General features: G+C 40.6%; 1 protein-coding gene across 2 annotated transcripts; it reads left to right on the top strand.

Annotated features, from left to right (window-relative positions):
- Positions 1-62: 62 nt before the first annotated feature.
- Mob1a (MOB kinase activator 1A) lies at positions 63-23,347 on the top strand. 2 transcript variants are annotated; one of them, XM_069989020.1, is made up of 6 exons: positions 63-291; positions 6,435-6,598; positions 12,634-12,727; positions 13,670-13,803; positions 18,157-18,320; positions 21,584-23,347. In XM_069989020.1, the coding sequence occupies exons 1-6, from the start codon at positions 278-280 to the stop codon at positions 21,659-21,661; spliced, it is 648 nt and encodes a 215-aa protein (XP_069845121.1). In that variant the 5' UTR covers positions 63-277; the 3' UTR covers positions 21,662-23,347. The 2 variants fall into 2 exon arrangements, with proteins under 2 accessions (XP_069845121.1, XP_069845120.1); XM_069989019.1 differs by having other exon boundaries at positions 6,432-6,598.
- The last annotated feature ends 3,761 nt before the right edge of the window (positions 23,348-27,108 follow it).

The following is a 27,108-nucleotide window of genomic DNA, read 5'->3' as shown; positions in this document are numbered from 1 at the left end:
TGTCTGCGGGGCGAGGCGGGACGAAGCCACGGCTCGCGAGATTTTGCTGGTTCCGTATTTCGGGTCTGCGGAGTGGCGGGGTGGGGAGGAGGACGAGGTGGACGCCGAGGTGTGTCCCCGCTTGCCGCGACTCGAACCCCGGCTCAGGCCGGGCCGCCCTGCTGTTCTGCTCTCCGCGAGCTGAGGACGGTCCTCCGCCTCTCGGTTCCCGCTCGGGTGCCGAGTCCTGACCAGGGGCCGGGGGCCAGCGCCCCGTCCCCTGCCCTGAGCACCGAAGATGAGCTTCCTCTTGTGAGTGAGGCCGAGCGGGGGCTGGGGGGCCCGGGGCGGAGGGTGGGGGGACCCCGGGGCCGGCGTCCGGCGTCGGCTCTGCCCGGCTCGGGGCCCCAGGGGAGGCCGGCGGGTGCGGGGGAAGCCGAGGAAGCGGAGCCAGGAGGTGGGGGAGCCGAAAAGCCCTGAGGCCGGCAGCGCCTCCAAACTTTTCCGCCCCAGCGCCCCAGAGGGCGGAGAGCTACGGTGGGCGGACCGAGCGGCCGGCCCCGCCGCCGGCTCCCGGGTTCGCCCAGGTCCCGATCTTCTCTGGATCGTCTCCAGCCCGGTAAGGATCCGGGCTGCTTTAGCTTTTCTTTTCTCCCACCGTCCGTCCGGCTCCATGAACGTCGTTAAATTACCCTGGAGGGAAAAGGTTGCCCCCCTGGAAAATGCATCGCTGTCGTGTGAGGGCCTTGCAGCCAGACCCGCTGAGCCATTCTCATTCTGCCCACGTACGGACTGCGTGACCTTGTAACTGTTGTCCTTAGTGGAATCCCATTTTAGAGATAAAGCCCGGGGCCCCAACGAGACACGCACCTTCACACGCTCTAAGATCTGAGAACCCTCACACTACTCTTCAGGTGCTTTTTACCTTGCGTATTGCTTAACTATGAGTTGTGAGTGCACAACTGTACGCTTTCCGTTAGCAACATAATCCACCTGCTTGTCAGTTTAATTAAATTTTACTGAATTATGCTGTGTTTCACGACCCTTGTTTTCCTCCCCTGCCTCCTCCGCCAATACTACAGCTTTTGAACTCAGGACCGTATTTAGCTAGACAGATGCTCCATCAATTGAGCCGGGTCCCCTAGCTCACTTTTAGTTTACTCTGCAGATGGGATGTGGCTTGTACTTGAAGGGCCTCAGATCACCAACTGCTGTACTTCTCTGCCGCAGCCTGAATCTCAGATGTGTAATCAGGCTCATTTGTTGAGATGGGGTCTCAGTGGCTTTTCTGTCGAGGCTGACCTCAAACCTTGATCCAATCTCTTCTGGAGTAGTTGTTACAGGTCGGAACCATTGTGCCTAGGCCTACTCATTCCTTTTCCTTTCCTTTCCTTTCCCTTTCCTTTTCCCTTTTTCCTTTTCCCTTTCCCCTGTCCTGTCCTGGAATTTGAACTCAGGTCAGGGCACTGTCCCTGAGCTCTTTTGTTCAAGGCTGTCATTCTGCCACTTGAGCCACAGCTGTACTTTCTGCTTCTTGGTGGTTAATTGGAGATGAGTTTCATGTACTTTCCAGTCTAGGTTGACTTCAAACTGCCATCCTCAGATCTCAGCCAAGATTACAGACATAAGCCACCAGCAGCCTACTCAATTCTTTAATGTGATAAATTTGGATTCTTTGTAGTACTTTGCTATTATAAATAGCTTTACTAAAATCTCACCTGCTAAGCCGAGTGCTGGTGGCTCACCCCTGTAATCCTAGCTACTCACGAGGCTGAGATCTGAGGATCTCGGTTCAAAGCCAGCCCAGGCAGGAAATTCCTTGAAACTCTTATCTCCAATAAACCACTAGAAAACCAGAAGTAGCGCTGTAGCTCAAGTGGTAGAGCGCTTGCCTTGAGCTGAAGAGCTGAGGGACAGCTCTCAGGCCCCATGACCGACAAAAAAAACAAAAAAAAAACCTCACCTGCTTTCCTCTGCATATTGAAGAATGATTATGGTGTTAAAAGTCTGTGTCCTTTAGATTTAATGACTGGTATTACACACTTGCATATTACCCCCCCCCCCATAGATTGTTTACTTATTGATTTGTGGACACATAGTTGCCTTTGGACATACTTATGAGGTTTTATTTCTTTTAAACTTTGTCTTGTTGATGGATGTGGATTGTTTTTTCTCTTATGAATAATACTGCTATGATAATTTGTATATAGGTTTTGGGGTGTATGTGTGTGTTCATTTCCCTTGGTTAGAGACGTAGGAATGGAACTGCTAGTCTTTTTAGGAACTGCTGAACTTTTCCAAAGTAAAACTGCTCCCAGTTTTATTTTTGCACTGCACTATAAGGAGGTTCCAAATTGCTCACACTCTTGCACTTCTGGTTTATCACTTTTATTATAGCCATCTAAGTATGAAGTGAAATGCCCTGCTTTAGTTTTGTACTTCCCTAATGACTAATAATGTTGAGCTTCTGTTTTGTGTGCTTGTTTGCTGTTCATACATATTCTTTGGAGTAAGGCTATTCAAATCTTTTGCCCACTTTTAAGTTGGATTGATTTTTAAGATTTTTATTAACACCTATTAATTGGAGAAATTAATGGATGTCACTGATTTCCTCATACTTGTGTGACTTTTGTATTCAATGTCCACCCTGTTTTTCTACCCTGTTGTCCTACCTTTTTTTTTTTTTTTTGGTCAGTCATGGGTCTTGAATTTTGGGCTTGGGCACTGTCTCTTAGCTCTCAAGGCAAGCTCACTACTTCTTGAGCCACAGCTCCACTTCTGGTTTACTGGTAGTTTATTGGAGATAAGAGTCTCACAGACTTTCCTGCCTGGGCTGGCTTTGAACTGTGAGCCTCAGAACTCAGCCTCTTGAGTAGCAGGATTAAAGGTGTGAGCCACCTGTGCCTGGCTACCTTTTTGTTTTTGAGTTATGAGTTCTTTATATATTTTGGATACAAGTCTCATCGTATTTATGATGTATAAATATTTTCCTCCTTCTTGTGGATCATTTTCATTGTCTTGATAATGTTAATTTGAAGCACAAAAGTCTTACTTTGGATATAGATGAGAGTGAACCTTGAAATAATTTCACCATTTCACATTCTCCTGTCATTCAACTTCTTTTCTTTCATTCTGTGTGTGTGGTGTGTGTGTGTGTGTGTGTGTGTGTGTGTGAGAGAGAGAGAGAGAGAGAGAGAGAGAGAGAGAGAGAGAGGAGAGGGGGAGAGAGAGAGAGAGAGAGAGAGAGAGAGAGAGAGAGAGAGAGAGAGAGAGAGAGAGAGAGAGATGATGCTGTGCTCAGGCCTGCTAGGAACATGCTTCTAGCCCCCTCACTTTTTTTTCCCTAGGTCTTTAGTTTTATTTACTACTGAGGATATATTAACCAGTTAGATTGTTTGTATTTATATAGAATATATACATTAAATACAATTCAAGGTGTATATGGTGACTCATGAGGCTGTGGCAGAATAATATTCAGTTCAACGCTAGCCCAAGCTACATCCTGTCTCAACAAAAAATGTAAACTTCTGTGTTTTTACTTAGATATAAAAATGTTTTTGTGTATTTTTTCTTTTTTTTGGGGGGGGGTCCGGTCATGGGGCCGGAACTCTGGGCCTGGACGCTGTCCCTCAGCTCTTCAGCTCAAGGCTAGTGCTCTACCACTTGAGCCATAGTACCACTTCTGGCTTTTTTCTTTTTGCTTATGTGGTGTTGAGGAATCGAACCCAGGGTCTCATGCATGCAAGGCAAGTGCTCTACCACTGAGCCACCTTCCCAGCCCCTGTATATTTTTTCTTAAAATATTTTTGTATTAACTCATCTGATTTTTTTCCCCAAAATATTCTAATAACAGGAGCCAATTTCCAGTACTCTTCAAGCCAAATCAGGCCCTTTTGCCTTGGTTATTTTTGAGGTAGGGTCTCACTTTATGGCCCAAAAGCCTAGGCTTTAAGTCCACTGGGAATAAGAACATTTTGTCCAGACTCTATGTATACCCTGAAATAACAGGTGTAACTTGAGCTAGTCTAGAGAACTTTTATGCCTGGCTGGCATTAAACTGTGATGCTCAAATCTCTGCCTCTCAAGTAGCTTGGATTATAGGCTGGAGCCTCTATGCCTGGCTCACAGTTCTGTTTTAATAATTTACACTCTTCCTTAAAATTCAAATTCCTCAGATAAGGTGAAAGCCCACAGCTCTGGTCCCTTCTCTATCTACCTTGGAAGTAGTCACCAAGTACTGTTCTGATACTTCCTTTTTTTGTTGTTGTTGTTGGTTGGTCATGGGGTTTGAACTAAGTCTGGGTTCTGTCCCGGAGCTCTTTAGCTCAAGGCAAGTGCTCTACCACTTGAGCCACACTGCCACTTTTGGTCTTCTGGTGGTTTATTGGAGATAAGAGTCTCACAGACTTTCCTTGCCTGGGCTGGCTTTGAACTGTGATCCTCAGATCTCAGTCTCCTGAGTAGCTAGGATTACAGGCATGAGCCACCAGTGCCTGGCTATTCCTTTTTTTTTTTTTTTTTTTTGCCTGTCCTGGGTCTTGAACTCAAGGCCTGGGCACAGTCCCTAAGCTTCAAGATTGCTCAAGGCTAGCCTCTACCACTTGAGCCACAGCACTACTTCTGGCCTTTTCTGTTAATGTGGTACTGAGGAATCCAACCCAAGGCAAGCACTCTACCACTAAGCCACATTCTCAACCCTTAATCTGATACTTTCTATGCATTAATGAGATAGGCTGCTGTTGTAATACGATTTTATAATGAGGTTAGCATGTTTAGAATCTCTGTCTCCTTTACTACTGTACAGTGTTCCATGATGTAGCTATGACATGGTTTACTTATTTATTCCTCTACTGATAAACTTTAGAATTGTTTCCAGGGGTTGTTGTTTTTTTCTGCTATTAAAAACTATCTTAGGAAACTAATTTTTATTCCCATTATATTCAACTTTCTCTGATAGTATATTTTGGGTTTGTTTGTAGACATAGTCTCACTAAGTAGTCTAGCTGACTTTGAACTCCTCAGCCTCCCTAGTGCTGGGATACAGGTTTGTATTGCTTCACCTAGTGAAGTCAGGTTTTCTTCTTTTCTTTCCTTTGTTTGTCTCCAGGATTTAGGTCATGTTGGGAAGACCTTGTGGATGGTACAGATAGGAAGAAAAGCTTTTCCCATCAACCAGTTGTGTCTGTCTCATTTTTTTCTGCTAAAACTTCAAAATGGTGGTGCTTCTTTACCTTTTATCTTACTGTTATTTGTTTTAATGGCATCTCAAATAATTTTGGTTTAGGAAACTGGACCATGAAACTGAAAACCTTAGGGATAACACCTCCATTATTTATTCATTGTTTTCTTTTGTGCTGGCTGGGGTTTGAACTCAAAGCCTTGAACTCAGAGCCTTGAACTCTTTTTTTTTTTCTTTCTGTCGATCAGGGCCTGGACACTGTCCCTGAGCTCTTTCAGGCTCGTACTCTACCACTATGAGCCACAGCGTCACTTATGGTTTTCTGGTAGTTAATTGGAGATAAGAGTCTCATGGCCTTTCCTGCCCTGGCTGGCTTTGAACTGTGATCCTCAGATCTCAATCTCCTGAGTAGCTAGGATTCCAGACGTGAGCCACCAGTGCCCGGCTTTGACTCAGGTTTTTTTTTTTTTTTTGGGGGGGGGGGTTCCGGTTGTGGGGCTTGAACTCTGGGCCTGGGCGCTGTCCCTCAGCTCTTCAACTCAAGGCTAGCGCTCTACCGCTTGAGCCACAGTGCCACTTCCGGCTTTTTTCTTTTTGCTTATGTGGTGCTGAGGAATTGAACCCAGGGCCTCAGGCATGCAAGGCAAGTGCTCTACCACTGAGCCACCTTCCCAGCCCCTCAGGTTTTGTTTTGTTGTGATTAGCACTCTACCACTGAAGCCATATCATCAGTCTAGCTTTTTTGCTGGTTCATTAGGGATAGAGTCTCTTGGATTTTTCCATCTGGGCTAGCTTTGGACTGTGATTCTCAGAACTCTTCCTCCTGAGTGGCTAGGATTATAGGCATGAGCCACCAGAACCTGCCCTTCCATCACTTTTTATAGGTAGAAATTGAGGCTAAAAGAAAGTTTGGTTTCTTAGTCACAGAGTTAGTGGCAGATCAAGGGCTAGAATCTAGGATTTTCCCTTTGGTTAGAATGTCCCTTATATCAGATGTCTTCATGGGGTATAACAAAATTGTCTTGTGAAATTAAATAACAAACTTTTGTGTATGTGTGATGATAGGGATGGAACCCACAGTCTCATGCATACTAGACAAACATTGTACCACTGAACCATATCCTCAAACCCTAAAATAGCCTTTAATTGTGATTATCCCTTTTCCATCCTAACACATTTCAGGGAGTATTTTTTTATTTCATTTATATGCCTCAAATTATGTCATTGTGCTTTTAGTCCTCAAAATGTATACTTTCTTCTTTCAACCCAACAGCAGCAGCCGCTCTTCTAAAACATTCAAGCCCAAGAAGAATATCCCTGAAGGTTCTCATCAGTATGAACTCTTGAAACATGCTGAAGCGACTCTAGGAAGTGGGAATCTCAGACAAGCTGTTATGTTGCCAGAGGGAGAGGACCTCAATGAGTGGATCGCTGTTAACAGTAAGTTTTTCACAACATTTACCCTTAGTGGTTTATAGAAGATTTTGTTAAAATCTTATTAATAACTTTTCTTGTACAAGTATAACTGTTGTAATACAGCAAGTTATCTGCAAAGAAACAGTAGTACAAACACATCCAATAACTGTGTTATTCAGAGTACTTGGTAGTGGCTTGTGAGATGAGAATAGACTTGAGGAGAAACAATGAGTGAGATGTAAAAGTTCCTGAGAGTACTATGAAGTTGAAGGGCTCCGTCAGATCAAATAAAGGATTGGTAAGTACAGAGATTATACTGTGGAACATGAGTTTATAGGAAGTCTGTCTTTGTGGATTTGCCCCACCTCCCAGCAGCCCCATTGGCCTGCACAGGTAGAAAAAGTCAGCTGTGAGCAACTGTTTCTGTGGGCATTTAGTAGTTTGTTGTGGCTTAGGGGTGGTCTTGTACTTAATACGTATTTGTTTGCTTCATATCTTTTTGTGGTTTAATAGCTCATAAATTTTTAACGTGGAACATTCTAGTTTCTAGATGTATTAGAGTTTATTCTCTTACTGAAAAATATGATTGCTTTATTCAAAGCTGTTATAAAGAGCTGCCATCATACATGTGCATGTTTTGGGGTGGGCTGAATTTTTCTACTCCTCTGGATAGATATGAAAGGACACAAGTACAAGATGGTATGGTAATGGTACAACCCCTGTTTTCACTCTGTTTGATTCTGGTGCCCTGCATCTTGTATATACATTTTTCTAATTTGAGGAAGGGAAGGGAAATAACAAAATGCTGAAACAAGGATACAGGTTGACCCATTGTAACAAGGAGCTGTATAAGACACTCTGTTGAAAATGAACTTTAGAACTTTGGAGTGTGGGGCTGGGAAAGTGGCTAAGTGGTAGAGCACTTGCCTTGCATGCCTGAGGCCCTGGGTTCGAATCCTCAGCACCACATAAGCAAAAAGAAAAGCCAGAAGTGGTGCTATGGCTCAAGTGGTAGAGCGCTAGCCTTGAGTTGAAGAGCTGAGGGATAGCGCCCAGGCCCAGAGTTCAGGCCCCATGACCAGACCCCCCCAAAAAAAGAACTTTGGAGCGTGGGAGGGGAGTGGGGAGGAAGGAGTGGAGGAGGTAGCAAGGAGAGAGATGGTAGGGAAAAAACAAAGGAGTAACAATGCTCAATAGGAAATGTACTCATTAACTTACTCATGTAACTGTAACCCCTCTATAAAGTACCTTTACAATAAAAAAAGAAAGAAAAAAGAAGATGGTAAGAGTATTTATAAGAAACCTCGTTTTCCGAAGTAGCTGGACTATTTTACATTCCCACCAGCAGCTACACATACTTGCCCAATGTTTGATATTGTCAGTGCTTGGACCATTCTAAATGATGGTAATGGTATCCATTGTTCACAGTGTGCATATCCCTGTTGAACATCTTTTCATATATATATTTGTCATCTATATTTCTTTGGTCCGGTTTAAGGTCTTTGGCTCATTTTTTGAGTTTTAAGAGTTCTTTGTATCTTTTGGATAACTGTCTTTTATTATATATGACTTTTGCTGATATTTTTCTTCTAGCTTATTTGTGTCTTTGTGTGTGTCGGGGGGGAGAGTGAGAAAGAGAGAATGTGTGTATGAGTGTGTGAGAGAGAGTGTGTGTCAGTCCTGGGTCTTGAACTCAGGGTCTGAGCACTGTCTCTGAGCTTCTTTGCTCAAGGCTAGTACTCTACCACTTGAGCAACAACTCCTGTTTTTGTTTTTGTTTTTGTTTTTGGCAGGGTGTAGTTTGTTGGAGATAAAAGTTTCACTGAGTGTCCTTCCCAGGCTGGTTTCAAACCATAGTCCTCAGATAATCCTCAAAGCTGGCCTCCTGAGTTGGGAAGATTATAGGCACAAGCTACTGGCACCTAGTCCTATTTGTCTTTTATTCTCTTGATGATATATTCTGCAGAGCAGGAACTTTAATTCAGTGAAATCTAGCCTACCAATTATTTCTTTTTTCCTTTTTTTTTGTTTTTTGTTATGGGTCCGGTCGTGGGGCCTGAACTCTGGGCCTGGACGCTGTCCCTCAGCTCTTCAGCTCAAGGCTAGCACTCTACCACTTGAGCCACAGCGCCACTTCTGTCTTTTTTCTTTTTGCTTATGTGGTGCTGAGGAATTGAACCCAGGGCCTCATGCTTACAAGGCAAGCGCTCTACCACTGAGCCACCTTCCCAGCCCCATACCAATTATTTCTTACATAAAATGTATCTTTGGTGTAATATCTCAAAGGTCATTGCCAAACTCACTGTCACCTAGATTTTCTTCTATGTTCTTCCTTTGTTATCTAGGAATCCTATATTTTTTTATTTTATATTTAGGTCTGTAATTGCTTTCAAATGAACTGGGATTTGAACTCAAGGTTGTACTTGTTAGGCAGGCTGTCTACATTTGAGTAACACCCAGAGCCCAATTTTGAGTTTATTTTTGTGAAGGGTATAAGGTATGTCTTGTTTCATTGTTTGCATGTGGATTTTCAGTTATTCCAGCACTTAGTTGGAAAGACTGTCTTTTCTACGTTGTATTGTCTTTGTTCCTTTGTCAGGTCTGGTTCAAGGTTCTCTATTCTGTACCATTAATCTCTTTGTTATTTCTCCAGTACTGCCTTGGCTGGATTTCTGTACTTAGGTTTTGAAATTGGGTAGTGTTAGCCCTCCTACTCTGTTCTCCTTCAGTATTACTGGCTGCCCAGGTATTTTGCTTTTTGATATGAACTTTATAATTAGGGTTTGTGTGTGTGTGTGTGTGTGTGTGTGTGTGTGTGTGTGTGTGTGTGTGTATGTGTGTACACATGTGCACATGTGTACATGGACATGCACATACATACACTGACATGCACATGCCAGTCTCAGGGCTTGAACTCAGGGCCTAGGCATGGTCTCTGAGCTTTTTCTCAAAACTAGCACTACCACTTGAGCTACACTTCCACCTCTGTTTTTCTGGTGGTTGATTGTAGATAAGAGTCTCGTGGAGTTTCCTGTCTGGATTGGCTTTGAAGCATAATCCTCAGATCTCAGCTTCAAGTAGCTAGAATTACAGCATGAGCCACCAGCAACTGGCTTACAACAGATATTTGAAAACCACAAAATAACTTACTGGGGTTTTGATTGAGACTAGTTGATTTTTTTTTTTTTTATGCGGGTGCTGAGGCTTGAACCTATGGCCTGGGCACTGTTCCTGGAGGTTTGTGCTCAAGGCTAGTTCTCTAGTTCTACTTTCAGCTTTTTGGTGGTTAATTGGAGATGAGTCTCACAGACTTTCCTACCAGGATTGGCTTCAAATGGTGAGCCTCAGATCTCAGCCTCCTAAATTGCTAGGATTATAGGTGTGAGCCACTAGTGCTCAGCTATAATACATTATCTTTTGTGTAAGGAAAGGTAAAGAAATTTAAGGGACAAGATACAAAAATAGCCTGAGTATAAAAAAAGGAGTTGAGTTACTTGAATTAAGAAGTTTTTATTGTTAAATTTTTTTGTTTTTTTTGTTTTTTGTTTTGTTGGTCATGGGGCCTGAACTCTAGGCCTGGGCGCTGTCCCTCAACTCTTCAGCTCAAGGCTAGTGCTCTACCACTTGAGTCACTTCTGGCTTTTTCTGCTTATGTGGTGCTGAGGAATCGAACCCAGGGCCTCATGCATTCAAGGCAAGCACTTTACCACTGAGCCACCTTCCCAACCCCTTTATTGTTAATTTTTATATATTGTTTTGATATTTAAACCACCTGAGAATGAAGGTGAAATGGGACAATTGGAATTATTTTATTTCATAGATTCTCTCCTTGAAACGGGATATCTGATCACATTTTGAGAACCATGACTTTGAGCCAAATGAACTACCACCTGGGCATACTCTTTACTTTGAGAGAATCTCCATGGCTAAATGTTACATTCTTGGTGGCTTTTTTTTTTTTTTTTTCTGCTTACGTGGTGCTGAGGAATTGAACCCAGGGCCTCATGCATGCAAGGCGAGAGCTCTACCACTGAGCCACCTTCCCAGCCCAAATGTTACATTCTTGGAAACATGACTAAGAGGAAAGTTTATAAGTGAGGGAGTTTTATGTAAAATTCTTTTTGACAAGGTAGATTTGGAAAAAAATTTGTTTTAAAGAATTGTAGAAAAGCCCTAGTTAATATTTTAGATACTTCCTCAGACAACACATTGAAAAAAAAAACTTGATTCAGTCAGGTTTATTACTCATCCCTTTCTTTTTGGTTTTCTTCTACATATGGCAGAAGCTAGGATCTGTTTCCAGACCACATCAGCTCTACCTGACCTTGTCTTTTCTCTGAACTTCATAATACTTAACCTTGGGGTTTAGATCTGACCTTCCTGAACTTTATATAACTCTGTTCTCTCCTTTTCTCCTTCTCTCCCTCTTTCCCTCTCTCCCTTTCTCCCTCTCTCCCTTTTTTTTTTTTGTTTTTGTAGGCTGTAGAGTTTGATCTCAGGGCCTGCGTACTGTCCCTGAGCCCTTTTTGTTCAAGGCTAGTGCTCTGTCATTTTGAGCCACATCTCCACTTCTGGTTTTCTGGTGGTTAATTGGAAATACATTTCATGGACATTCTTACCCAGACTGGATTTGAATTGTGATCCTCAAATTTCAGCCTCCTGATTATAGGCAGATCTGCCAGTGCCCAGCTAGATGGTGTTTTTATATTGTTATTGTTATTAAGTAGTTGTGCAAAGGGATTACGATTCCCCAAGTCAGGTTGTAAGTACAGTACTTCTTGGTCAGTGTCACGCCTTTCTTCATTTTCTTCCTCCTGTCCCTGCCCTTGAGTTACATAATTCATTTTTTTACATAATGAAAGCTGAATATAATGACTACTGTCATTTACTCACCTTCTCTCCATTCCTGTGTCCCCCTCTTACCAGTCCCCAGAACATGCTTTTACCTCCTGGTATACATTTTGATAAACAGTACATTAGTTGTTCAGAGGAGTTACGCATTTAGATACCTTCTCTAAATATACCATCCTCTAGTCAGTTTGTTTGTGTGTAAATGCATTGAGTTCTGGATATGCTATCATGCATAGCTGCATATTAGATCTAGCTTCCACATATGAACCTGGCTTACCTCACTTATATTATTATAATATTGCCTATACCAGTATGTTCTAATGTTTCTCCTACTCCATCATGTAGTAGCTTCAGAGTTTCAGGTCTGGTAGGTCTTTGGTCCATTTTGAGTTGATATTGGTGTAAGCTGACAGACGGGGATCCAGCTTTAGTCTTCTACACATGGATGTCTAGTTTTCTTAACATCAATTATTGAAGAGGTGAACTAGGTGTTTTGACTGATTGTTACATGTTGATACAGCTGGTTCACCTCTCCTTTATACTATCTACAACACTTTTTTCTCTTTCCTAGCCAATGGTATTATTTGGTTCCAATTGATAAATTTTTTTCATATATAGTGTTTTATTCATACATGATTTATAATGAAATGATACACTCTAAAGATACAATAGTCACCATTAAGTTAAAATTATCCCCAATATTTTCTTTTTCCTACTGTTACATGCTAGTTAGAAATTTTGTGTAAGTTTAACTTTTATTTGGACAAGTCCTAGCTACTTGGGATGCTGAGGTGAGCCTGGGAAACCTAGCAAGACTTCATCTCAAAAAAGTACTGCCTATCTTTTCTTCAACTGAGAGGTTTGATGTTTGTGTTGTGCTTACACAACAAAATACAATTTCACTATTTAATATGATTATTTAAGGTATTTAATATAAGCCGGCCACTGGTGGCTCATTCCTGCAATCCTGGCTGTTCAGGAGACTAAGATTTGAGGATCACAGTTTGAAGCCAGCCTATGTGGAAAGTCCATGAGACTCTTATCTCCAATTAACTACCAGAAAACCTGAAATGGAGCTATGGCTCAAAGTGGTAGAGTACTAGCCTTGAGCAAAAATACTCAGGGACAGTGCGTAGGCCTTGAGTTTAAGACCCATAACCACCAGCCCCCAAAAAGATATATATACAATGTTTCTGTCATCTCTGCAGCTGTGGATTTCTTCAACCAGATCAATATGTTATATGGAACTATTACAGAATTCTGTACTGAAGCCAGCTGCCCAGTCATGTCTGCAGGTCCCAGGTATGTGTACAGCTTGTTACATAGGGGATTACTTTTGCTTTATCACTAACTGATATGTTAAATAATATGTTAAAGACAACTTTTATTGTCCCTTGGTTTATATAAAGACAATTCATTTAATAGTTCTTAAATACTTGCCGTTAGCAGTTACTATTAAGTACCAATGTTTATGAGTACTCAGTGTTTGATTTAAAAAATCCCATTATATTGTTATTATAAAGGTGATGTACAGAGGGGCTACTATTTCAGAAGACATGTAATGAGTACATTTCTTTTTTGTCGGTCATGGGGCTTGAATTCTGGGCCTGGGCGCTGTCCCTCAGCTCTTCAGCGCAGGGCTAGCGCTCTACCACTTGAGCCACAGTGCCATTTCTGGTTTTCTGGTGGTTTATTGGAGATAAATGTCTCACGGACTTTCCTGCTGGGCTGGCTTTGAACTACAATCCTCAGATCTTAGCCTCCTGAGTAGCTAGAACTATAAGCATGATCCACTGGCACCTGGATTTTTTTGAAAAATTATTGTTATTATTATTTTATTATTATTTAATGAATTTATATTGGCTTTTTAGTATTTCATTATTTTTCTTGTACTAATATATTACTAATGAAAGTAATCCTACTCAGAAGGCTGAGATCTGAGGATTGAAGTTTCAAAAGTGGCAAAAAAGTCAGATCTTATCTCCAGCTAACCAGCAAAATCTGGAAGTAGAGTTGTAGTTCAAGTGGTAGAACACCAGCCAAAGCCAAGTAAAAGCAAACAGGCCCTGATTTCAAGCCCCAATATGGGCACCAAAAGAAAAACAAAAAAACTCCACCACCACCAACAACAAAAAAAACAAGGAAACAAAAAAAAAGAGCAGAGTTATATATGAACCTGCTCTCATTACAAGTTCTAAGTTGTGAAGGTTTTTGAAAACTGTCTCTAACATATTTTTCCTCCAGATATGAATATCATTGGGCAGATGGAACTAATATTAAGAAGCCAATCAAGTGTTCTGCACCAAAATACATTGACTATTTAATGACTTGGGTTCAGGATCAGCTTGATGATGAAACTCTTTTTCCTTCTAAGATTGGTAAGTTAATATTATAGAACTATTCTGAATGAAACGTAATATTTTAATATTCTTTAAATAATTTAATAGAGATTTACATAGTCTTTCCCCCGAAAACTTTACCAATATATACCTAACCCACCTTGTTTGTGTCTTCCTGTTTCTTTTTTTTTTTTGGGTCCGGTCGTGGGGCCTTAACTCTGGGCCTGGGCGCTGTCCCTCAGCTCTTCAGCTCAAGGCTAGCGCCCTACCACTTGAGCCACAACACCACTTCTGGCTTTTTTCTTTTTGCTTATGTGGTGCTGAGGAATCGAACCCAGGGCCTCAGGCATGCAAGGCAAGTGCTCTACCACTGAGCCACCTTCCCAGCCCATGTCTTCCTGTTTCTTCATCACACTGTTCATTCGCTGTTTGTTCTTTTCCAATTTGTCTGGATAATTTTTTTTTTTTTTTGCCAGTCTTGGTTCTTGAACTCAGGGCATGGGTGCTGTCCCTGAACCTCTCTGTGCTCAATGCTAACGCTCTACCACTTGAGCCACAGTGCCACTTCTAGCTTTTTCTGATTATGTAGTACTGAGGAATCAAACCCAAGGTTTCATGCATGCTAGGTAAGCCCTCTACCACTAAACCACATTCCTAGCCCATAGATAAACTTTTGTTTGAATGCACATCTTAAAAATATTAATGCGGGCTGGGAAGATGACTCAGTGGTAGAGCGCTTGTCTTGCATGCCTGAGGCCCTGGGTTCTATTCCTCAGCACCACATAAGCAAAAACAAAAAAGCAGGAAGTGGCACTGTGGCTCAAGTGATAGAGCACTAGCCTTGAGCTGAAGAGCTGAGGGATAGCGCCCAGGCCCAGAGTTCAGGCCCCACGACTGGACAAAAAATAAATAAATAATAAATAAATAAATAAATATATATATTAATGTATATGAGTTTTTTTTCTGGTATGGAGGTTTGAACTTTGAATCTTCATACTCAGTTGGCTTGCTTGGCTTGACCCCACATCTCAAGTATGCCTTTTTCCTATTTATATTTGAGATAGAATCTCATGGGCTTTTCCATTCAGGCTGGTCTCATATTGCAATCATCTGGTTCTCAACCTTAAACCTCTGTATCTTAATCTAGGATTATAGATGTAAGCCTAATATATTTGACCATTTTTTGTTTTATTGATAATTTGAGTTTTTGTTATATTCTTTGTCTATTTTTTTGTTAAAGATACTATCTCCTTGTTACACATGTCATATATATTTTTCTCCATGTTGCCTTTGGTTTTATTTTGTTCATGGGGCACTTTTCTATATACATCTCCTATTTTGTCCTATTAGTCATTTCCTTTAAGACTTGGGTTATTTTGGTTATTCTGTGGTGCTGGAGAGTGAACTGAGGTCATTATGAATGTATGCTAAATAAATGCTCTACCAGTGAGCTACATCTCCAGCCTATAATTTGAGGTTTAATATAGTTGTCAGATTATGGGAATATCCAGTACTTTCATGCTTTTGGTTTTTTCATTTAAGTCTTTGCTTTATCAGGAGTTTTATTTCTGAATGCTGACATCATTCTTTCCAGATTTAAAGCAGCAAGTTGGTCTGTGTGTTATTGGATGTGTACAGTAACATATGTTTTAGGGTTTCCCATTCTCTTTATTTGTTCCTATAGAAATTCCACAGTTTCGGGTTTTTTTGTTTTTTTTGGTTGTTCATGGGGCCTGAACTCTGGGCCTGGGCGCTGTCCCTGTTTTTCAGCTCAAGGCTAGCACTCTACCACTTGAGCCACAGCACACTTTTGGCTTTTTCTGCCTATGTGGTGCTGAATCAAACCCAGGGCCTCATGCATTCAAGGCAAGCACTCCACCACTGAGCCACCTTCCCAGCCCAATTCCACAGTTTTAATTCATCCTATAGGGTTAGTCTTCCCTTCCTTCTCTTCTTTTTCAGAATATTCATAACTATTTATGGCATATTTGTTCTTCAAAAAAACAGAATCAATTTCTCAAGGTAAAAAAATTTTAATTTTGGGCTGGGAAGATGGCTCAGTGGTAGAGTGCTTGCCTTGCATGCATGAGGCCCTGGGTTCAATTCCTCAGCACCACATAAGCAAAAAGAAAAAAGCTGGAAGTGGCACTGTGGCTCAAGTGGTAGAGTGCTAGCCTTGAGCTGAAGAGCTGAGGGACAGCGCCCAGGCCCAGAGTTCAGGCCCCATGACCGGACCCAAAAAAAATTTTTTTTAAATTTCAATTACAATTGTATCCAATTTTTTGTTGATAAATGTAGAAATTCTTTTTCTCTTTACAATACTGTCTTCTTAACCAAGAACAAAATGACATTCTTCATTTATTCTTCTTACCTTCCCTTTTTTTTCCCAAGGCCAGCTAGAGCAAAAAGTTATCAAGACCCTCACTCAGATCAGCAAGCCAGGTGTGGTAGCAAGTTTCTGTCATCCCAGCTATGTGAGGGCTTATGTAGGAGGATCACAATCCAGGGCTGGCCCTGGACATAACATGGGACCCTATTAAAAAGGAAAGCCCAAAAGGATCAAGGGTATGGCTCAAGTAGTAGAATGCCTGCCTACCAAGTGTGAGGCCCTGGCCAAAAAAAAAGGGTAACTGTCAAGCTGTTAAGAACTAGCTAAATAAAATAAAATAAAATGCACAGCAAGTGCATTTTTAATGACTTTGTTTTCTGAAAATTTGAAAAACACATTTCTCAAAAATAGTATTGTGGAATAGTTGTGTGTATGCGTACCCGTGCATGTGCAAGTGTGCAGCTCCAGGGGCTTAAATTAAGGCCTGGGTGCTGTCCTTGAACTTTTTTACTCTAGGCTTGATGCTTACCAGTTGAACCACAGGGGTGTGTGCGCGTGCGTGCGTGCGTGCGTGCGTGCGTGCGTGCGTGCGTGCGTGCGTGCGTGCGTGCGTGCGTGCGTGCGTGCGTGCGTGCGTGCGTGCGTGCGTGCGTGTGTGTGTGTGTGTGTGTGTGTGTGTCCTGGTGCTTGAACTTAGGGCGTGTGTGTGTGTGTGTCCGTGTCCGTGTCCTGGTGCTTGAACTTAGGGCCTGGACACTGTCCCTGAGCTTCTTTTGCTTAAGACTAGCCACAGCACTACTTCCGGCTTTTTCTGTTTGTGTGGTACTGAGGAATCGAACCCAGGGCTTCATGTATACTAGGCAAGCACTCTACCACTAAACTACATTCCCAGCCCCACTTCTGACTTCTTGATGGTTAATTTGAGGTAAGAGTCTCATGGACCTTCCTGACCAGGTTGGCTTCAAGCCACAGTCCTCAGATCTCAGCCTCCTGAGTACCTAGGACTGTAGGGGTGAGCCACCAATGCCCAACCTGGAACAGGTTGGGTTTTTGTTTTTTTCCTTGGCTGGTCCTGGGACTTGAACTCAGTCTGAGTATTGTCCCTTTTTTCTTACAGCTGGTGCTCTATCACTTGAGCCACAGCTCTATTTCCAGCGTTTTGTTAGTTAGTTTAAGGCTGACTAATTTGGGTTGTTCTGGAAGCAAATATCATCCTAGTGTTCGAGGCCTGAACTCAAATAATCAAAAAGACAAAAAGAGGTGTTTATTTTCTTTCTTTCATTACATGTGCCTATTTTCAGTATTTTCTTGAAACAGTGACTATACATGGATGTGTGTATGTGTGTGTGTTTTGCTACTGGGGCTTGAACTCAGGGCCTGGGCATTGTCCCTTAGCTTTTTCACTCAAGGCTAGAATACTACCACTTGAGCCACAACTCTGCTTCTGGTTCTTTGGTAGTTAATTGGAGATTAGAGTCTCATGGACTTTCCTGCCCTAACTGTCTTCATACAGCTATTTTCAGATCTTAGACTTCTGATGAGTTAGGATTACACGCATGAACCATTGGTATATGTCTTTTTTCTTTGGAAAAAATAGGGAGGTCTTCCTCCTCTAAGGATACTCCTTTTCCAGGCTACAGGAAAATGAGAAATTTAGAAGATAAAATACTTTACATGTAGATGATGCTATCTCTCTCTTTGCTTAGGAGAGTTTCTAGTCCTAATAGAGTATGTGTGCATGTACACATGTATCTATGTGTAATTTTATAGAACTACAAGTTACAAAAGTAATTAATGCTCTATTTACATTTGAAATGCTTATTCTTGTTGCATTTACTCAGGGAGAAACTCAAAATTTCAACTAAAATTTTGTTTAAACTTTGGGCATCATATATCATTTGATGCTTAGCCTACTGTATAGAAATAGCCGTGTGTATTAGTGAGGGTGTGTGTGTGTGTATGTATGTGTGTTTATGTGGTACGGTTGCTCACAGCTCTATCAAGACTTGCTGCCATATAGTTAGGCAAAAGACTAACCGCAACATGTGTGTATTTGATTGCAGGTGTCCCATTTCCCAAAAACTTCATGTCTGTGGCAAAGACCATTCTGAAACGTCTGTTCAGGGTTTATGCCCATATTTATCACCAGCACTTTGATTCAGTGATGCAGCTGCAAGAGGAGGCCCACCTCAACACCTCCTTTAAGCACTTTATTTTCTTTGTTCAGGTAAGTGAGCTGTGTTGATTTCTGGGTCCTCTGACTTAGACTTATTTGGATTAGTAACCTTAATAAAGACCAGTGAGTGTAGTTTGGCACCTGTGTGTCTCACCTGTAATCCTGTTACTCAGGAGCCTGAGATCTGAGAGTCTCTGTTTGAAGCCAGCCCAGGCAGGAGAGTCCTTGAGCCTCTTATCTCCAGTTAACCGCCAGAAAACCAAAAGTAAGGCTGTGACTTAAAGAGCTAGCCTTGAGCACAAAGGCCCTGAATTTAAGCCCCACAACTGACCAGAAAGAAACAACCCAAAACATAGCATTGTACCTTATTATAGGTGTACAGCAGCTGAGTACAAGCATGATTCTTTTATTTTCTTTCCATAATGGTTCATTTGTGTGTACTACAGCAGCATCATCCCTGTTTGAGCCCTTCTGCTTCTGGCTCCCCAGGTCTCTGGTGAGGATGTGTCATTTAGTGATGTGACCTGTTGCTTTATGAGCACTGAGACCTAGAGATTTAAAAAATCACAATAATTCACACCCTTTGGATGAGATATTGTTGGAAACATGGACTCTCTTGTGTCAGAAAGTGTATAGACACATTTGTCAAGGCATTTTCCTTCTGCACAGAGGGGTACTGCCACTCTCCCCAGAGTTAGGCAGGCACACTGGGTGGGGTGGTCTGCTTGTTTTTTATCCCATACCAAGAGGTAACATTGTCCCCTCTCTTTGTTGCTAAGGAGTCAGACTCACATTTCAATTCACAATTGTTTACTAGGATAATGGTGTAATACAAGGAAGATAGTACTCTAACCACTCAAAGGGGGTCTGTCTAGTCACTTCACACCTGGCTGGAAGAAGGGTAGCTGATAGTTACAACTGGAAGAGGTTGGTAAAGTCAAGAGTGGGGGTTCTTCTTTTAACTACATTGGTAAGGACTCATACTCTTGTCATGACTAGCTGGTTACAAATAACACAACTGGTAGTTACAGTTCAAGTCAAGAAGCAGATAATTCCAGGAAATATCAGTACTAGGAAATATCAGTACAGAATGGTGACTGGTTACGAGATGGAGAAATTTTGATTTGATGGAAAAGATTGCTTTTTCTTACATCAAAGAATTAGCTGGACATGGTGGTACATGTCTGTAATCTCAGTATTTGGGAGGCAAGAGGATTGCAAGTTTGAGACTAGCACTGACTATAGCAAAACTGTCAAAAGAAAGGCAAAGTATCGGGGTTCCTTTAGATTAACTTTAGAGCTCTATAATTCTATACACAAAATATTGTCTCTAGATTGTGTATATAGAATTTAATGGTAGAAAATGGTTGCTTTTTGTAGATTCTATATATTATAGCTCTGTGTAGAGTACAAAGGAAAACGTGTGTGTGTGTGTGTGTGTGTGTGTGTGTGTGTGTGTGTGTGTGTGTGTGTGTTTAAAAGTACACAGTTTAAGAGTTGGCCAGGATCAAAGGTTTAGTTTATAGTTTTGGGATAAATTCAAATACTGATTTTGATAAGTGTTGGTTTAAACAATGTTTAATTTTATTTAACAGGTACTCATTCTAATACCTATAGTTGCTTATTGAACTCTCCTGTTACAAGAATATGGGGAAAACTCAGTTTCTCTTGTTACATTCTGATAACACAGAGCACTTTGTGACCAAACATAGGACACTCTTCCCATAGACACACATGAATGCAACAACAAGCAAGTGACTGATTGTTCACAGCTTCTCTGCTCCCAGTCCCCTGATCTAATTCATTTCAATCTGATGTTATCTGTAGGTGTATCCATCCTACGGTTGAGAGTTCATTCCCACAAGTCTGCTACTCACTTCAGATGCCGGTCAAAAGTAATGGATTTAGTTGGGCAGCAGGTGCTCTCACACCTCTAATCATAGCTTCTTGGGAGGCTGACATCTGAGGGTTGTGGTTTGAAACCAGGCTGGGCAGGAAAGTCTATGAGACTCTTCTCTACAATTAACCAACAAAAAGCCAGAAATGGCTGTGGCTCAAGTAGTAGAATACCAGTTTTGAGCAAAAGAGCTAAGGCTCTGAGGCTCTGAGTTCAAGCCCCAGTACTGGCACCTACAAAAAAAAGTAATGGATTTTTGCCAGTACTTCTGATAGATCCACATATCAAGGTTCCCTGGAGACTCTCCTTGAGTTGGATTAATTGGTTAGAATGGCTTCCAAAACTCAAGGAAACCTGTTTACTGATTTATTAGAAAGTTTTACAGAGGATACAGTCAAGCAGCCGGGTAGAAGAGCTTCACAGGCAAGGTATGGGAGAAGGAACATGTGTCCTTTCAGAACTACATTGTTGACATGTAGAAATTTTCAACACATGGAATTATACCTTTTATATAGAAGATACCCTTAGAATGTAGTTATAAAATAAAAGTCAATTTATTGTTAATAACAAAATATATGTTGTTGAGCTTTTCAGAAGCTCTGTCCTTTGGGTGTTTTTAAGGGGACTTAATTACTGATAACAGTGACCATTGGTGAATAACTTACTCCTCAATCTCACTTCTCTCCAGAGAGAGAGAGAGAGAGAGAGAGAGAGAGAGAGAGAGAACGGGAGAGAGAACGGGAGAGAGAACGGGAGAGAATGAGAATCTGGTGCTGTAATACTCATGTGTTTTGGTTCTGGTGACCAGCTGATGCTCTCACAGCCACCAGCTATACCATTAGCATACAAAAGACATGCTAGTCTAAAGGGTCCAATGTTTCTAACAGGAGCAGACAGGAAACAGGGAGGAAAACCAGTGGGTACCACAAAGTCATAGCCATGTTTTAAAAAGGAGTAAAAACAATTCTGTTTTTAAATATTTTCTTTTGGATTTATTAAACCCCTTCTCTAAAAAACATGTAAAGGCCGGGCATCAGTGGCTCACATGTAATCCTAGCTACTCAGGAGGCTGAGATCTGAGGATCACAGTTCAAAGCCAGCCTGGGCAAGAAAGTCCTTGAGACTCTTATCTCCAATAAACTACCAGAAGACCAGAAATGGCGCTGTGGCTCAAGTGGTAGAGCGCTCACCTTGAGCTGAAGAGCTCAGGGACAGTGCCCAGGCCCAGAGTTCAAGCCCCATGACTAACAAAGAAAAACAACCCCAAACAAATAAAAACATGTAAACATCCACTGGGATAAAGCTGAAGTGGTAAAATGCAAGTATGAGGCTCTGAAGTTAGCCCCTCATGGTACCAAAACAATAAAGAATCTTAATTTCGGTCCATTGTAAACTTCTATTGTTCTTCTCTTTTTAGGAGTTTAATCTGATTGACAGGCGTGAGCTGGCACCTCTTCAGGAATTAATTGAGAAGCTTGGATCGAAAGACAGATAAATGTTTCTTCTAGAACACAATTTCCTTCTTGCTTCATCTCCTGCTAGATCTTTCTCATTGCTATCTTGTATAGACTAGTGATACAAACTTTAAGAAAACAGAAAAAGACACCCATTATCTGTGTTACAGATAAAATTGTCCTAAAGAGAGAGGGTGCCCTGATAGCTTCAGAGTGAGACCTTGACACAGCCCAGACCGAGGACTGTGTGACCACTCTTGTTACTGTCATTCTTGGTTGTGACAAATAACCTGTTGACTTATTCTTTCACTGAAGAAAGTAATTGGATCTATTTCTGGTGACAGTATAATGGATATTAAGAATTTTTAGCAATAATTTATTAATAAGTTTCCTAAACAAATTTCTTAACAGTCAAATCAGTTTTATTCTCTTCCTTATCATTTAGAATTTCTGTGTCACTTTAGATAGCATTTTAATTTCAAGTTTGTATGCTGATGTTTTTATAGATAACAATATACCACTTTTCAGCTAGGCAAGGTGAAGTACACCTGTAATCCAAGTTTTTGGGAGGCTGAAGCAAGAAGATCACAAGTTCAAGGCTAACCTGGGCCACTTAGTAAGACCTTGCCTCAAAAAAGAAAAAAAATATGTATATTTTTCAAAATCTTTGATTCTGGTTAAATGATATGGCATATATGAATGGGATTGACAGTTATTTTTCAGTGACATAATTCTAATCTTTATTTGGAATTGTATTCACATCTAAATAATTAGAAGTGTACCAAATAATTTTTCTGTGACTTCTAAGGATAGTCTTACAAGTTTTAATTTTTAAATGCTTTATTCAAATTAATGTTGCTTTGGCTAAGAAAAAGAAAACAAAAAAATTGTGACAGAGCTTCAGACCACTACTTGTGTTCATATTGTTATTCATAAGCCTTGCAATTCTGAATAAGAGAGTGAATTTAGTATTTAGTACTTCATTATTTTATTTCCTAAAGAAATTTTTTTATTTTTATTTTTTACTGTGACTTGACAGTTTGTATGAGTAGTGTAGGAATGCACTGATTTTACACCAATAAGAACAAGATTACAATTTAAAAAAAAAACCTTTAAGGGTATACTATAATAGATTTCCTATCAATTTGTGGGGGTGGGGAGAGGGAGAAAGGGGTAAGAGAGAGAGGGAAAGAATTTAAAAGGAGACAAAATGGGAGAAGTAAATTTTAAATCTTAATTCCATTAATAGGATGGATTGAGCCTACATAGGGGTTTTAACCTGTTTTAAATAATGCATCAAAACTTGAAATTCTTTGTATTGGATAAAAGAATCTTCCCTTTCAGTGAAGACTTGCCTGTTTTTCATGCTTGAAATATACCAGGCATAGATTTCCTTGAAGACCTGCCAGACTGGCAAAACTTGAGTTTTGTGAACTATGATTTTTGCAAAGCCCTCACCATTTTTCTCTGATAAAGATTAGATTTGATAAGGCTTTTTTTTTCTCTTCCTTATTTTTTTTTATTGTAAAGATACTATACAGAGGGTTACAGTTACATGAGTGAGGTAATGAGTACACTTCCTCTTGAACATTGTTACCCCCTCCATTGTTTTCCCCCTACCATCCCCTCCCTCCCCTAGGGATTGTGATTAAGTGATTACATAATTTCCGGAATTTCACAGTATTGTGGAATAATGATGCTCATTTAAAGTCACAAGTTCATTCTAACTTTCCTGGAGCAAATTGTCTATCACAGTCTGTAACATATAACGGTGTTCACATGTTATATACCATATATGTGATCAGCAGCATGGGGATATTTAGTAGTGGTTCGACCAGATGAGTGGGAGTTCTTTTTTCTTAAGTCCTGTTAGTTTTGTCGTTTGATAAGGCTTTTTTGTTATTTATTCCAATAGACTATAAAGAATTGTGTAGAAACCCCATTTTCAGAAAGTTTCTAAATATGCATAGAATTGTGAAAAAACTATTTCATCTAATTTAGGCTAAAAACCTCGTATCACTGCTTGAATTTAAAAGTGAGTCCATCGCTTAGCTAGAGAAGAGGACACCCATCCTTCCACATTTTTTTTCCTTCCACATTCTATGATATATTTCAGTCCACATTTATGTTTATCTAAAGGTCTAAATGTCAGCTGTTCTGCACAATTATGTTGATCATTTGCAAACAGGAAAGCAGGTTCCTAAGCCACCACCATAGCCTTTCATTTTTAAGTTCTCAAGGAATGAAATTTTTCATTAATGGTTGTACTGTCATCCCTAATTCAAATATTTTCAAGTAAAGAGGCTCTCGTTTCTATATGTTTTCAGTGATAGAGATCCTCTCTATCTTCATGACTAGGCCCCAACATGAACCAAAGATGGTTACATGCTAGGACAATAGTACAAGTAGCTTATTAGTAGAACAGAAGTCAAAAGTTTGCTGATAATTGGAAATTTACTGTAGTGTTTGTTTTCTTTTTTATTTTGTGTTTTATTGTTATTAAGTAGTTGTACCAAGGGGTTACAGTTTCCTGAGTCAGGTTGAATATAATGCTTCTTGAGTAGTGTCACCTCTTCCCTTAGTTCTTCCCCATTTTTCCTTCTTCTGTCCCTACCCACAAGTTACACAGTTCTTTTTTTTTTTTTTTAACATAATGCACGTTGAATACAATGACTGTATTTGTTCACTCTTCTTCCTTCCATTTTTCTTCATTTTGCTCCTCCAAACATATTTCCAATCTATGAATTTTTTCTTTTTTTTTAAAATGAAAACATTAAAAAAAAATGAAAACAGCTTCTCAAACCAGTCTGGCTTAAACAACAATGTACCTAAATAATGTATTTGCTTATTTTGTTGAGGGTAGGAGAGAAGTGGAGGAAGGGAAGAGTGGGAAAAGGATCGCACCTTGTGGAGTCACTCTTGGATAATTATTTGAAGGAATCATTATCTTTATTAGCCCATACCCAGGGTCTGCCTATTCTGCAACACTTCCTTCCCTTTACTCTGCTAAGAAATCATCTCCTCTCAGCATCTCATCTTGTCATACAATCAGTGGGTGGGAAGTGCTCACTAAATTATGAAGTTAATCCTGTGGTGCTTGAATTTTCAGGCCTTTAAGAAAAACTTGGACAGTATATATAGATTTAAAAAATACACTCTTGTACTATGGTTTTTACATTGACAGCCAAATATATCATTTATTCTCCTTCACATTGTGAATAAAGTGACTAAAGGCTCCAGTTAATAAGGTATTTATTCTATCTTAGACTTTAAGAGCACTAGTTCAGACAGCTACTTACTGGAGAAATGAAGATCTGTCTTCTCCATGACTGATAACAAAAGCAGAGTTTCTGTAGTGCAGACACAAGGGCAACTTCTTGCAAACTTAAGGGTTCCTGTTTATACTATTGGCTTCATTCTGAACAATGAAGTTATACTAGCAGAAGAACTTCTTAAACATATTACCTCAGAATCATAATCACGTCAGGCCCAAAGAGTTGTAAGCCTTAGAAGTGTGTCTGTAAGCAGCTCCAGGTGTGATGCTGGGGCTGCCCTGCCTCTTCCTTGAGGCTGCCCCCTGCCACTATGAAACCCTGGCCAGGAAAATGTTGGCCTGGCCTGCACGCCAAACACTGAGCACCTTCAACAGGAGCATTTTTTTCCTGCTGATATCAGGACAGTAAGTGGATTTGGACTTGGTTTTACTGTTGTAAAATTGCAGCAAACAGGAAGTAAGAGGCATCTTCCTAGTTTCATACTCAGTTTTAATATTTCTGGACTGTAAAAGGCTTTGGAGGATATACATGTGGCAACAATTTTACTGAAGCATTGAAATTCACTTGAGTTTTTTCTTGTCAGATTTTATTTCCAACAAGTATTCTGCAACTCCACATGAATTACCAGTGTGTTATAGACTGATTGTAGAACAGCATTCTGTTTGGCCTACATCAAAAGTAGTCTTAGTTACCACCTAAATATTTTTGAATGTTCTTTACATAAAAATTTATGTTGTATTTTTAAACCTTTTGGAACTTTATCTATTTTTCTAAGTCAGTTAACTGTACTTTTCAAAATAAAAGTATTTTGTATCTACTTTTGTAATTTCATCAGAATAAAATATATTGAAAGCAAAAATGACTAACGTGTCTCAACACACTTCTATTTAAATATTGAAACGAGATATTTTTCAGGTTCTACAGGTTTTATGAAAAATTGAAAGGTTATCTTTTTTTTACTAAAAGTTTTATTTCCTTGATATTGAAATTCTAAGAAAAAAGAAGTGACTGACAGTACAGAAAGGCTATCTTTCATATTGTTTAGTTTTAGACCTACAAGGTGTATTTTTTGTCTATTAAATTGGCAGTGTGAGAAATATTCTGACCTTTTTGGAGCACAGTTAAAAACTTAAAGGCTGGGCACTGGCTCACGCCTGTAATCCTAGCTACACAGGCATGTGAGATCTGAAGATAATGGTTCAAAGCCAACCTGGGCAGCCAAATTCACGAGACTCAGAAAACTGGAAGTGGAGCTGGGGCTTAAGGCACTAGAACACTAGCCTTGAATAAAAGCACTCAGGGAAGGCCCCGAGTTCAAGCCCTAGTCACCACCACCACCAAAACCTTAAGAAGTGTGTTTTCCTGTGGGTTTATAATACTTTGGGGCTGGGAATGTGGCTTAGTGGTAGAGTGCTTGCCTAGCATGCATGAAGCCCTGGGTTCAGTTCCTCAGTGCCACATAATCAGAAAAAGCCAGAAGTAGTGATGCGGCTCAAGTGATAGAGTGCTATCCTTGAGTAAAAGAAGCTCAGGGACAGTGCCCAGGCCCTGAGTTCAAGCCTCAGGACTAGAAAAGAAAAAAAGGACTCTAGATGGGCACTGGTGGCTCAGGAGGCTGAGATCTGAGGATTATGGTTCAAAGCCAACCTGGACAGCAAAGTCTGTGAGACTCAGAAAATCAGAAATAGAGCTGTGGCTTTAAGTGGTAGAGTACTAACCTTGAGCAAGAAGAGCTCAGAGACAGTGCCCAGGCTTTAAGTTCAAGCCCCACAACTGACAACAACAACAACAACAAAAACTTTGTACAAGATACGGGCTATCTGGCAATCAGTTTTGTATTTTTTAAAGAATGTTTAGAGTTTCAATAGGCTTAAAAGTAATCCTAGCTATACTGGAGCCTGAGATATGAGGATTCCAGTTTGAAGCCAGCCTAGGCAATGAAGTCCACGAGTCTCATCTCCAATTACCAAAAAACTTATGGGAGTAAAGCTGTGGTTCAGATGGTAGAGCATTAGCCTTGAGCAAAGAAAGCTCAGGGACAGCACCCAGGTGCTGAATGCAAGGCCTTAGGACTTACACTTTTAAAAAATTATTGTAGGGATATATAATGGCTGTCTGAAAGAAATTTGAAGCATTATGAAAGACCAGTGGATTAGCATAGCTAATCTTTGGGAGGGACAGAGTAAGCCAGGCTTTGAAGTATCACAGCCAAG

This window comes from Dipodomys merriami, unplaced genomic scaffold, assembly GCF_024711535.1.
Source record: "Dipodomys merriami isolate MVZ:Mamm:240054 unplaced genomic scaffold, mDipMer1.0.p SCAF_37, whole genome shotgun sequence".
Lineage (NCBI taxonomy): Eukaryota > Metazoa > Chordata > Mammalia > Rodentia > Heteromyidae > Dipodomys > Dipodomys merriami.
The sequence above is the reverse complement of the archived record's forward strand: the minus strand, read 5'-3'. Positions and strand labels throughout refer to the sequence as shown.